The sequence below is a fragment of the Protopterus annectens genome, chromosome 7.part1 (genome assembly GCF_019279795.1).
Source record: "Protopterus annectens isolate FY-2018-M chromosome 7.part1, PAN1.0, whole genome shotgun sequence".
Taxonomy (NCBI): Eukaryota; Metazoa; Chordata; order Ceratodontiformes; family Protopteridae; genus Protopterus; species Protopterus annectens.
The window spans coordinates 218,221,095-218,235,254 of NC_056740.1; the positions used below are offsets into that span (position 1 = coordinate 218,221,095).

Genomic DNA, 14,160 nt, shown 5'->3' on the forward strand with positions numbered 1-14,160 from the left:
CAGCAGCTGTGTCTTTTACTGAATACAGTACTTATATGCAATATTACATTTTGAGAACAAGCATTAGTATATCAGTCTTGAATTTAAACATTTGCAAATAGAGCTACATTGCAGTTATAAAAGTCTGATTGCCCATTAATTACAATCTAACCGAACAATATGAAACCAGGCTTGTCCTTGAAAATTCAAACTCACTGGATACCTGCATAGCTGTTAACTGGCTGACTTAAAATATTTTTGAATAACACATCTTTGATGTGATCAAACAACTGAAAATGTTACATTAAACACTGGCCAATTAAATGTACCATTCTGTACAAAACTTGAACACATACAAATATGTTTGTGCTAATGTTTATTCAACAAGAGAAAAGTGTCTGTAGTAGTAATTTCTATTACTTGTAGTAAATGCAGAAACACACAAATATATCCTCTCCACATTCACACACACACAAACACATTTACACACTCTCTTAAACAAACAGTTCTAATGCATTGGGGCACTTTATTTACATTGCAAACTTGGAGGATGAATTATCAACAGCAAATGTTACCTTACACTGACTCATGCTAAATTACCCTACACAGATACATGTGCTAATATGTTACTTTTTGGATCTACCTAGCTTCATTGTTTAGAACCCATTTTTGTAAACATATTAATAAAGATTGAACTTGAGCTCAAAAACACCATTTAAAGAAACCATTTTCAGCTCTAAAAAACGTTGTCTATAAATGTTTTTCAAAGTATATTAAGTCTGCTTCAGAATGTAACACTTTTTTTGGAATTCTCAGTAAGAATGTGTGTACAGTACCACCTCTTGGAAATCCAGTACATTCCTTTCTTGGTTTCCATCTATTTTCTTCTATAGAGTACATGAGGGTCAGCATTTTATTCACTGTTAAAACTGTGTCACCTCTGACAACAGCATTGAATAAGGCCCCTTTGCTGTTCACATACTGTCCAGAAAGTGTGGTCAGCTGCAAAGTGGTCAGGTTAAAGCGGTCGATCATGCATCTCAAGAAATCATCAGCAGGTCCATTTCGTATGATATAGAGGTTATCCCTGTGAGATACCAGACAATGCCCATAGCTCTGTGATCTTTTTAAAGTGGCAATGAGAAGCCACTTATCTTTATTTGTTTCATATTCGTATATCTCTGTAGTGTCCAAAGGCTGCCACAGACAAATGAATATTCTCCCCATGGTCTGCGTACATGCTGTGCATGCTGCTGGCTGAGGTAAGTGGGAGCCAAAGGACCAGACTTTACTGCTCACTTCATATTTCTCAACAGAGGCCAGCAGGGTTCTTTCATATTCTCCTCCTATTGCATACAAATAGCCTTCTTTGCTTGTAAGTGCTAGGTCATACCTTAGCTGCTGTGGACTAGGGAACTTACTCCAGGTATTACTGCTGACATCATAACAAAAACTTTGCTCCACTGCTTGCTTATTGACTCCACAAACTCCACCGACTATATAAACTTTATTGTCCAGGACAGTGATCCCAGCAAGAGATGTACTTGCTTCGTCTGGCAGTTTGGTTAAGGTTTTCCACTTATTTTGTTGCTGATCCAGGTAACAGACAGTTCTCGAACAATCCTCTAAAAATTCTGGCTTAGGAGAATGTGCTCCTACTGCAACTAAAGTGCTAGGAACAAGGGATTCTATATAACTTATCAAGTCTTCTGGGAGGCAGTCTAAATCATTTTCTAGCTTGGAGTAAATATCTCTGATCAACAGAGCTGCTGTATGAAACAAATCCAACAAGCCGTAAGTGGCAGCAGCTTCGAACATCACAAGGCAGTTCTCAGAGTTGACAGAGTTAATTAGATACTTAGTCAGCGATTTAACTTGCAAAAATGCAGCACATTCAACAGCAAAAATGATTTCATCACAGCTCAAAACAGGACGCTCACCTCTTAAAATGCTAAGCATAAGGCAGAATCCCTCATTCGTTAAGCCCTGGATTTTGATTTCATCCTGTCTGCTTTCCTTCATTCCAGATTCAAAAAGAGCACGAAAGTACTCACTGTTTTCTACTAACAAAGTCTTCTCCACACTAAAAGATTTCTCTTCCACCTGGACAAGCATGCTGGTCATTGATACAGGAAGCGCTGTTTGAATTCCTTTTTATTTTGCAAGTCTTTAATACAGTCCAAAGCAAAGAATATGCTTAGTTTCTTCTGCAGTTTATAGGGCTGCCTGGATCTTTGCTTCAATACATAACTGAATATTAAAGCAGTTCCTATGTAGGCAATTGATCATGACAAAAGGCATGATTGTTTTCTTGTTTCATGCATCAACGCATGGTTTTGTTGCCTTGTTGTCACACTTGTGACAACAGTAGAGAAATCTGTCTTTGAAATGTATAAATATACATTGGCTAAAGATAGTAATAGCACATGTGACAACAGGCAGCAGACAAGAGGTAATGAACTTTCAGGCAGTGAACCCTCTTCACTTTCATACTGAATACTGGGATACCTCAGGAAAGCATGTGAAAGCATGTAGACGCATTTGCCATCAGGGAATTTTGTGATGGAATACTGAGAACAGTTCCATAGCCCATAATGACAATATTAGTATTTTACTTTAAAGTCCAAGTAAAGTTTAGGTATCAATGTCAGGAACCATATAAACAGAATTGTGGGCTATAAATATATATTGACTAACAGAAAGGAAGAGAAAGTGGGTTAGAGTGAGAGAGACAGATGACAAGTAAGAGAGACAGAGAACAGGACAGTATACATATCTGAATGGAATTAATACAGGGTAATAATGTAAACAAACCTTTGGAAAGTTTCATTTCAGGTGCACATAATGTTGAAATGTCAAGGCTTTGATATCACTAAATATAATATGTCAATCTTATATATTTAGTGTAGTTCTTCCTGCTAGGGTGCAGTTTATGTGGGTTTCTTGCAAGTGTAATAGGACCTCTTGTAGTATCAATCTCCTATGACAACACACACACTTGTAAATGTACTGTGCAATTAGTTTTTTTTTTTTTTTTTTTTTTTTTTTTGCGTTGGTACGTGATCTGAGCTACAGAGACCCTTTTCCAGTCACAGTCTTAAGTTACTGTAAAATAAATTGCAAAGTATTAAAAAGCAAGTGTACAAAATCAGTACTAGGCAAGTGCAAGATGAAATTTAAGTAATCTTGTTGCTTAATGCTGTTTAATTTCGAAGGCAAATAATGACACAAGAATGAGCTTTCAGAAAATGCAAACATGTTTCTCTTTAAAAACTAGTGTGTTCTCATGAAAGAAAACATGAATTATAAGCAAAATAGGTGCTAAAGGCTACTTATGAGTCTAGAAAAAGCAGTACAAAGAGTGCATGCATTGTAGCAGCAGACACTAACAAGTGCAAGACTAAACATAGTGTACATACACTTTCAAAACAGGAGCAGCAAATCCCTGGCACTGGGCAGGTCACAGTTGCATTAGCTGAGCTTGTAAACTTAATGATAGCTCACTTGTACCAGAGAAAGTATAAAGTGGGATAGGTTAAAAAGCTTCACATGTTCGCTGGGTGTGCAGACAATAAACAGAGGAGATCTGATGCCATTACTATATGGTTTATGAGTGCTGAGTGCCATGTGATTTAAAATAAGGGACGTTTAGGCACAGCCTACTTTGTTCTGACCTTCTCTTCCCTATACTGAGAGTGTTAGCCTACCTCTGCAGGTATGAGTCGTAAGTGAAAGGTGAGTAAGGGGCTGGCCTTAGCCAACAGGCCAAGTATGAGGTTTTTTATCAGGATCAGAGGGGCTAAGCAAGGGCAGAAGAAGAAGGCTGAGTGCTAGGTATATGTAAAACAGTAAGCTTAGGATCTGTTAAGATACATATTCACCAAACTTGGTAAAACAGTGTCTTATTTTGTTCATGAACAGTGCGGTCCCAGAAGAGTGCTGAGGCATATCACCATACTGTTGAGATAAGGCCTACCTAATAGTTAGTGTTCTTGGAGGTTGGGTTGCCTCTGGAAGATTTTTAGTGTTAAACTGGATGGGTGGCAGTTGAAAGAGCTCTGATTAGCAAGTAAGCAGTAGTTTTAAAACTGATGATGCATCAGTGATATTTTGAAGCAGAGCTGTATGCATCCTGAGTGAAGGGACTTAGGTGTGGGACTAAGGATGTTGGTTCATAGGTTCATAGGTTCATAGGTTCATACCAGGCTATCTGCCCTAGGGCATTTATAAGCCTAGCCAGAATGTGTTTGGCTTTCGCCACCCATTTTAAATTTATTTTGCTATGCCCTTTTTCGAGGTTAGTATACTGTGCTAACTCTGTGCTGTGCTCCTGAGGGTGTTGTCAGTTGAATTAGATATTAAACAAAGGTCACATCAGCTTGAGTTGGCAGTAGCTCAGTTGAAGGTAAAAGATCCTAGAGCACCTATCAAAATGAGTAGGTGAAGTTTCTTGATGCCCTGGTCAAATTTCCTTCCAGTAGTGTAAGTATCATCTCAGGTCTCCCTCTTGAAACAAGGCTAGTAGCCTAGTGGGACTAACCTGGTCAACAAAGATTAAATTCAAATACCTTATACATATGTATATGTGAATTTAAGAAAAATGAAGAAGTGAATTCGGGGGGGGGGGTGCTACACTCCTGAGGGTGTTGTCAGTTGAATTAGATATTAAACAAAGGTCACATCAGCTTGAGTTGGCAGTAGCTCAGTTGAAGGTAAAAGATCCTAGAGCACCTATCAAAATGAGTAGAGCTACACTCCTGAGTGTGTTGTCAGTTGAATTAGATATTAAACAAAGGTCATATCAGCTTGAGTTGGCAGTAGCTCAGTTGAAGGTAAAAGATCCTAGAGCACCTATCAAAATGAGTAGGTGAAGTTTCTTGATGCCCTGGTCAAATTTCCTTCCTGTAGTGTAAGTATCATCTCAGGTCTCCCTCTTGAAACAAGGCTAGTAGCCTAGTGGGACTAACCTGGTCAACAAAGATTAAATTCAAATACCTTATACATATGTATATGTGAATTTAAGAAAAATGAAGAAGTGAATTCGGGGGGGGGGGTGCTACACTCCTGAGGATGTTGTCAGTTGAATTAGATATTAAACAAAGGTCACATCAGCTTGAGTTGGCAGTAGCTCAGTTGAAGGTAAAAGATCCTAGAGCACCTATCAAAATGAGTAGGTGAAGTTTCTTGATGCCCTGGTCAAATTTCCTTCCAGTAGTGTAAGTATCATCTCAGGTCTCCCTCTTGAAACAAGGCTAGAAGCCTAGTGGGACTAACCTGGTCAACAAAGATTAAATTCAAATACCTTATACATATGTATATGTGAATTTAAGAAAAATGAAGAAGTGAATTCGGGGGGGGTGCTACACTCCTGAGGGTGTTGTCAGTTGAATTAGATATTAAACAAAGGTCACATCAGCTTGAGTTGGCAGTAGCTCAGTTGAAGGTAAGAGATCCTAGAGCACCTATCAAAATGAGTAGGTGAAGTTTCTTGATGCCCTGGTCAAATTTCCTTCCAGTAGTGTAAGTATCATCTCAGGTCTCCCTCTTTTTTTTTTTTTTTTTTTTTTCAATACTCATTTTTATTGTTTTGCCAAACCATTATACATTTCACACACTATTTACATTATGTACAATATTGCTTCCAATGTTTTAGTTCCATTTTGAATTTCCCTATAATACATTAAGAATAAATATCATTTTAACCAAGTACAGGAAATTAAAATCACAAAAAATTAAACATAAAAGCATCTACAATAGATAATTATAAACCAACTCAAGCCAATAATTTGTATTATTTCTACATTTTCTATCTAATCCAAGAATGTGTTGGTACACATACAGAATGTCCTGACGGAAAGTGGATAGGAACCGCTACGCCAAAATAATATTAAAGATTTGTTCCCAAATTTTTGTGCTGTTTATACTTTTCTTATTATTTCTAATTAACAATTTGTGCGCTAATATATGCTTAATCGCTAACAGCCTGAAATTTTGCCACGACACCTGTGCTGGGTTCAACCAATTTGTGGCTATATATAATTTCATTAGTAAACTAATATTCATAATTACAATCTTTTTGTTTTGTCCAAATTCTCCGTGGAATATGTAAAATCAGAAATTCCCAGGAGAGTGTTGAGTTTTGGTAACCCATTTTTGTAGTTGTAACTTTAAAGAATTCCATAATTTATAAATGCACTTGCAACTCCAGAACATGTGTAACAGGTCTGCTGTCTGATCTACACACTGTGGACATTTAGGTGACTTTTTGAATCAAATTTATGAAGTGTAAGATGGGTATAATATGCATTGTTAAATATCATCAATTGAGTAAAGACCAGTTTTTGAAGTGATACGGATTTTAATGTTAAGTTAAACGCCTCTACTATTTTACTGTCGTCTAGGGATGGCAATTTCTCTCTCAGTATTTGGATAACAGAATATGATTATTATATTTTCTCTCTTTTGCCATTTTATACGCTGAGGATATATATTTTCTATCTTGTTGCAATGCTTCCCACAGATGACCTGAAATAACTAGTTCCTCTTTTTATTTCAGAACTGGTAAAATAATTTATGGCCAAATCTTTTAACTGCCTCATTATAATTAAATAAGAGATGGGAAGATTCATCTCTTTTAAGATATCATGTACCGCTACTCCTAGGAAGGGGTATAAATCCCTTACAGTTAATTCCTTAATAAATGGATATTTCTTTAAGTCTATCAGTTGATTACCAATAGTTATATTAGGATTTCCATCAAACGGTTGAAACATCAGCATATATTTTAAAAGGTTCAAGGAGGCAAACAGAGTTTGAGTCGCCACTGTCCATACCTTGATGTGTTCCATTAACTCATATTTACTCAATGTTTTTATATTCAAAAATGGTACAGCTTTAACATTAATTCTCTTCCCTTTTATATGTTTATAATTTAGCAGTACCCATTTGGGTATCCATTTTCTATTTTCACTATCCAAGTAAGACGCCCTTAAAATCCTATTGGCCTGAATCACTGTATAATACATCTCAAAATCTGGTAAATCCAACCCCCCCCTCGTTTTAGGAGCCATCAGTTTTTCATAGGATATTCTCGTTTTTCTGGGTTCCCACAGAAATTTCCCCAGTCCTATCTGAAATTGCTTGAAAAAGGATTTCGTGATTTTAAGTTGTGCTGCTCTAAAAATATATAGCATTCTGGGGAGAACGTTCATTTTTATTATCGCTGCTCTTGCCATCATCGGTAGCTTCAACTTACTCCATCTTTTCAAATCCATTGTTATTCGGTCTCCAGTTGCCTTAATATTGTTGATAAAAATTCTCTATTTTCAGTTGAAAAGTCAATCCCCAAATATTTTATTCTTTCTTCTGTCCTTATTCGTCCTATCAATGGTAGCATTGAAAAAGGTGTAGGTGTCTTTAGAGGGAATATTTTGGTTTTTTTAAAATTTAGTCTGTAATTAGCAATTTTCTCAAAGGTTTGTATTGCTGTTAGTATTTTTTCCGTATCTGACACCGGTGTGGTACTGTATATATTTAAATCATCTGCAAAAGCAGCCATCCTAACCTTTATCCCAAGAAGTACAGGTGAATTATAAAAAACATTTTGTTTCAAATGAAGAAATAAAGGTTCCAAATACAGATTAAACAGTATGGGAGACAATGGGCACCCCTGTCGAGTTCCATTTTTAATTTGAATCCTTTTGGAACATTCATGATTTATATATAAACTAGTGTATGCATTCTTGTATAAATTTCTTAACATAGAAATAAAAAGCTGAGGTATATTGAAATATGATAATGTTTCAAATAAATAAGCCAAATTAACTCTATCAAATGCTTTTTGAGCATCAATTATTAAAGCATATATGTTCATATTTTTATACTTTGCATACGATATTAAAGTATGAAGAGTTAATGTATTGTCTATAGTCTGTCTCCCATCTATAAACCCCACCTGTTCTTCTGATATTATCAAGTTTATTATTTTTTTTAATCTACTAGCTAGAATAGATGTCATGATTTTCATATCAATATTCAACAATGATATGGGCCTATAATTGTCTGGATTTTTGGGATCACTATTCTCTTTCAATAACAGAATTGTTCTTGAGGCATCAGGTCTCCCTCTTGAAACAAGGCTAGTAGCCTAGTGGGACTAACCTGGTCAACAAAGATTAAATTCAAATACCTTATACATATGTATATGTGAATTTAAGAAAAATGAAGAAGTGAATTCATAGCATTGCAATGTTCCTTTTTATGCTAGACAGACCCTAGTTGGGCGGTTGTGTCTTGAGATTCTAGGACAAAAATGTTTCTCAAATTTCTTTTAATACTTGCATAAACAATTATTCTGTATATGCACCACCTTAATGATATACAAAACAAAAGAAAAAACTCAAATTATACAACAGAGGTCTTTCACTTTAACAGAAAAATGAAGTCCAGTCATTTGCACTGATTGTAGGTATGTTTTGTTCCACAGACTCTCACATTTCCATAAAGTTATCTCATGTTAGGAAGTGGAAAATGTGGCAACTCTAATTTAGCTGGGCAAGGACTGAAGTACTGCAAATGGGGCAAGTACGGTGTCATAAACTACCTTTAAGTACTTCCATGCAGCATTAATATAAAAAAGTGTTTAAAATGTTTTTTGAATGTGTAATACATAGGAGTGTGTGTGTGTGTGTGTGTGTGGGTGTGTGTGTGTGTGTGTGTGTGTGTGTGTGCGTGCGTGCGTGTGTGTGTGTGTGTGTGTGTGTGTGTGTGTGTGTGTGCGTGTGTGCGTGTGTGTGTGTGTGTGTTTGTGTGTGTACTGGGGGTGATTCAAGCTGCTCATCTGTAGATTAAATATCTTGAAAATACAATAAACCTCTCATTTTAAGCAAAGAGTTTGTGGCTTAAATTGCAGACAGACAAATAATTGAAGTAGCTCTGAGGTTAAATACTTAATGAAATGGTGGACAGAAATTCTGAAAAATGGTTTCATAGGCCTTTTTTTAATAGCTAAAAAATGAAGTTTCAGCACAATGTACACAATGTTAGCCATTGCTTTAACATCTGATATCATCAGGGTTAAGGGTGAAACAGGCATTTTAACATTTGGAGGAAAAATACCTTGTTAGACAGGCAGACGGTCGGAAAGGTATTCATACTGCACATATGCTGTCTTAGGAAGTACGGGGGACTAGTAGGTTGCTGCCATTGAATGTATGTCATTATGAACAGAAATTACAAAAATCTGTGAATTTTAGTGTGAAAGGAGTGTTATACTTTGGTTTTATTTAAATAATTAGTGGGTTATTTTGTGGTTAAGTCTTAGATAATACAGAATACATGGCAGAATGCAGCAAAAATTAAGTTGGAATGATCAGTGTTGCTGATTTTATGCTGTGAGGTCTTTGTTAAAGGGTAGAGTGTCATTGCAAAGATGTTAAAATGCTTATACAAATAAACACAAACAAGTAAGCAATGAAACAGAACTAGCGTGTGAAGATTAGTGGGTTTTCGCTGAAGGTCTCAGGGTCACTGCAAAAATGTGTTTAAGATTTTTATGTAAAAGGCATCATGAGGAAAAGAAAGGGATACAAAAAATAAAAGGAAAAGAAGAAATGACAAAGTGGATAAAGGGATACAAAAAAATAAATAAATAAAAGGAAAAGAAGAAATGACAATGTGGATAAAGGGATACAAAAAATAAATAAATAAAAGGAAAAGAAGAAATGACAAAGTAGATAAAGGGACAAAAAACTAAATAAATAAAAGGAAAAGAAGAAATGATAAAGTCGATAAAGGGATACAAAAAATAAATAAATAAAAGGAAAAGAAATGATAAAATGGATGGATGAGTCAGGACTTATATTTTGGGGAACAGTACCCCTCCACCTTTGTACATTAGGGGTGGTGGGACAGAGTCAGGGGTACTACCCAAAAGCATGATGGGACTTGCTTTGATCCAATCCCCTTCTCTTAGTCTCTTTTGATACATAAGCAGAACTACTCAACTACAATGATCTGCACCCTCAGATTTAGCCTTGTTTCTTTTAGGTTTACCAGTTTTCTTGAAAAACTTAGGGCATGTACCATACCACTACATAACTAAATTTAGCATGCATACAGGTTCTTCATCTCTTACTGAAGGGGGTTAAGTGTCTAAAAGCAACCTATTCTGAAAAATTAAAAATTGCTCCTCTTTTTGACCCTCTGTTCTGACTTGGAAATGACAATGCTATTTATTTATTTAGTTAGTTATTTATTTATTGCTATAATTTTTAATGCTCAGAGATTGAGAGGTATGCTTAATATCATCCTACTATGCCCCTCTTTTTTCACACCACAACCAAGGTTTGTTACTAGTCATTAATGCATGGTCACTACTGGGCAAGTCTGTGGTTTTGCCTTAAAAGTCTGAGATTGTGGTATCAGATTTTTCTATTACTCTTTTCCCAAGTTAATATATCTGTCTATTTCTATATCTATCTATATACACATCACTCTTATATATATATATATATATATATGTATCTCTGCGTGTGCGAGTATGCACTGCCTGAAATTCAAGTGTTCGACTAACACAAGTTAGACTTACCAAAAAGTGTTAGTCAATTGTGTGAGTAACATATTGTGATCGATAGATTCTATTTAGGAATTTACATTCCCACATATGTACATTGCCATTACTGCAATTGGGTATTGGCTCGACGTTATGACGTTGCATTAATTGTGCTTAGCACATTTAAGTGATTTAGTGAGCTTAATGTGGATAGTGCAGAGTATGGTTCCTAGAATTTGGCAATAAATATTTAAAAGCCGAAAGTAAGTGAATGCAAATTGCACTATAGTGGGAATGGGAAATATACCCTTTCCCTCACTGTAGTGCGATCTCAGAGTTTATATATATAAGTAGCAGGGAGTGTGGGGGCACAAGGGTCTTGTTGGGCTGAGTTTCAGTTGCACTGTGGAAAAAAAAATAAAACAATTAGACAGATTCACACTCCATTCGCTGTTATTCGATGTTATTTTTGATATTCTAACCTCATTAATATACTCAGCGTCAAAATTGTTAACTGCTGAACTGATAGCTTTATATATATCAATATAGATATACACACACATATAAATGCATGATATATATATATATATAGATATATATATATATATATAGATATATATGAAATATGCACATACATATATTGCTAAATACATAAGTAGTAGGAAGTATGGGGGTGTGTCTTCCCATGCATCCAAAAATATTTCTGTAACTTATTTAAGTTTAACTGTGACTGCTAGTTTGTATTTGTGATTCTAATGGTTTGTGATATGTGGTTCAATTACAACAGAGTCACAGTTTTGTTAGGGTGCCATAATATATGATTTGTAACACATTAATATATAGGGAGAAATGACAGGCACATGCCAGGAAAGGATTTACTTATTTGAATTTTGAGTCTTGCATAACATTAATGTGTTTTACTTATAGCATGACAGTGGCAGCACAGCCACACTAGAGCAATTCATGAAGATAATAAACTGCTGCACAATGTGTGGTCATGTGCAGCGGAAAGTGCAGCAAAGATGGGTAGAGGAAAGAAAAAACAGCAACAGACCAGAGAAAGAAGAAAGTATTTATTGCTAAGAATTTAAGGATAGAGGAACAGACAGAAAGCAAGAGCACACAGAAGATGGTCAAGTGAGCACAACATGTCCCCAGAGTGATTTTACAGGGTCAGCAGCCACAAGGTCAAATAGGTAGGATGCTTAATGCTGAGGTGCATATTCGCCTCTCCCCATAGAACTGAGCCTGATGGCTCTTCTGCCTGTGCCTAATTGGCCTATTCATTCCATGGTAGCTGGAACTGGTAATCCCTGTGTAAGGCAAGAGTCCTACTGCCCATTTATTCCTGCCTTGGAATCTCCCATCAGCTTATCCATTGTGCAGTGAAAGTTGGATGGTAGTAAGTGGGACAGCTTGCAGATAGCTGAGCACCCCCCCCCCCATGACACTCTACCAAACTGCACTATATGCTGCCATCTGAGGACAAGTGTGCCTCTAATCCCGGAATTCCCCTCTGATTACTCTCTGACTTGAACATGGCAGCATGGGCTTACTAGGCCTGAGCTCCACCAGGTGAACACCTAGTGGCTTAAATAAGTGTTGCCCATGTGGTGAGCCAGAGATGTATCTCTCCTCCCAGGCTAGTCATTCCCATCCTTCCTCACCAACTCATATAGGTATCTGAGACACTGTTTAAATTCTAGTAGCCTGTGATGTAGTCAGAGCTTTGTCCCTCTATGCCAAAGAGCTGGCTATGATGACCTGCATGTTGATGGATTAGGCAAATATTCATATTCCTCTTGAGATTCTTTGGGGAGAGCAAACTGGGATAATATGCAGACTAAGGTGGTGGCAGAAGCACAGGCACCACAAATGCATCAGGACTACAGTAGAACTCAAATGAAACAGAAAGAGATTATACCATCGGAGAACAGGCAATGACTTGCTTCACATGTCATCCCACTGGAACAAGTCACATGATGGAATTAGGGGCTTGGATTGCTTTCATGGTCTAGAAAATGAGTAGCATGTAAGTGGCACTCCCCTGGGTTCAACCAGCAGGAGCCTATAGCATCTCACATTAGAAATGCTAGAAAGGAAGTAATTTGGAAGGGAGGTTTAGTTTGTTGATGCAAGAAGATGTACAGAGAATTAGTGAATTCAACCAGCCTGGAATAAAAGTGTCACAAAAGATTTGGTGACCTTGAACAAATATAGACTAACCAGGTACTGAGGAAGGGTTTGGGATAACTGGATCTTATGATATCTCTGTCCAATGCCAGTCATTATGGAGAAAACTGAATTAGCAAGGCTTATGTTGGTTTATTTTGTTACTAAAAATCCCAGAGGATAAGAGGTGGCTATGTGCAGTTGATATATGAGCAGAAATTCAGGAAGTTGATGAATGCTGATAAGACCTTTAGGCGGAACTCATCACACCCAGATATATATGTGGCAGTTATTACTAACAGAAGATGTACACCCACAGTGGGTGGAGAACACAACAGGCGAAATCAAACCATGGTGGTTATAATACCTTTCAACCTCTTAGAAGAAGAAATCTGGACAAAGTCAGAAATAATGGTAGGATAATATTGTTCTTATAAACTTAGATTCTTGATAGAATTATTATTAGCTATTATTAGATCTGAAGTTGTCATCTTCATTTGGTGCTCAACCTGTGGATTGCCGGATCCGACAAGGATCCAACTCAGTCGCATATCCAGCATGTGATCCGAGCTCCAAGAGCTCCTCCCCTACCCATAAAGCCCCAGTCTCCTTTCTCCCCTCAGATCTCATTTGCTACACTTGATGTCTGCATCATGGTCCATTGCTCTGAGCTGCTGTTAGGGTAAGTGTTCTATTTTATAAACATTTTCATCCTTTCTCTCATCTAAAGTTACCTTCTTCTGTCTTTCTACCTCCTCTCACACTTTTCTGTCAGTTTAAACAAAAAAAAATGTCCCTTTTTTCCTTGCTATTTAGCGTTTGTGTGTTTTTGTGGAAGTGTTGTGTGGGCCTTTCATAGGTTCATATGTAGATACTAGGCTATCGGCATTGGGGCCTATATAAGCCTAGCCAAAAAGGTTTCCTGGCTTTTACCACCCAAGAAAATTATTTTCCGGTGCCCCTGTCAAGTAGTGCCACAGAAGTGATCCCCGGGGTGAATTTTCTATTTCCCATCCAGTTGTCAAGGTTTTTCTTAAAGAGGGCCAATGAGAAGTTTTGCTTGACATGAATGGGTAGTTTGTTCCAGAGTATGGGAAGTCTCTGGGACAGGAATCTATCCCTTCTGTTTATTGTGGTGACAAAGTTTAGGTCCCTGGATCATGTGGTTCAGAGAGATTGGGATTTCTTTAAGTGTAGCATTTCCAACAGCTCTGGGTTTGACATAGCTTTGTATGTTAGACAGAGATTGCCTCTGAGTAGGCAATATGCGATGGAGTAGAGCTGGAGTTTTTTGAGGCGGTCTGCGTATGGCATCTGTTTGAGGCCAGTAATCCTCTTAGTGAGGTATTTCTGTGGCCTTTCCAATTGTTGTAGGTGTCTTGTGAGATACATGCCAAACGGGGCATTGTACTCTATAATGGGTCTGATGAGGAATGAATAGAGAGGAACAATGACCT

The 14,160-nt window shown here is 37.1% G+C and overlaps 1 protein-coding gene across 1 annotated transcript; it reads right to left on the minus strand.

The window, feature by feature from the left end:
• Positions 1 to 338: 338 nt before the first annotated feature.
• KBTBD13 (kelch repeat and BTB domain containing 13) lies at positions 339 to 2,398 on the minus strand. Its single transcript, XM_044078453.1, has one exon. It carries the CDS (start codon positions 2,101 to 2,103, stop codon positions 730 to 732), a length of 1,374 nt encoding a protein of 457 aa, XP_043934388.1. The 5' UTR covers positions 2,104 to 2,398; the 3' UTR covers positions 339 to 729.
• Between the last annotated feature and the right edge of the window lie 11,762 nt (positions 2,399 to 14,160).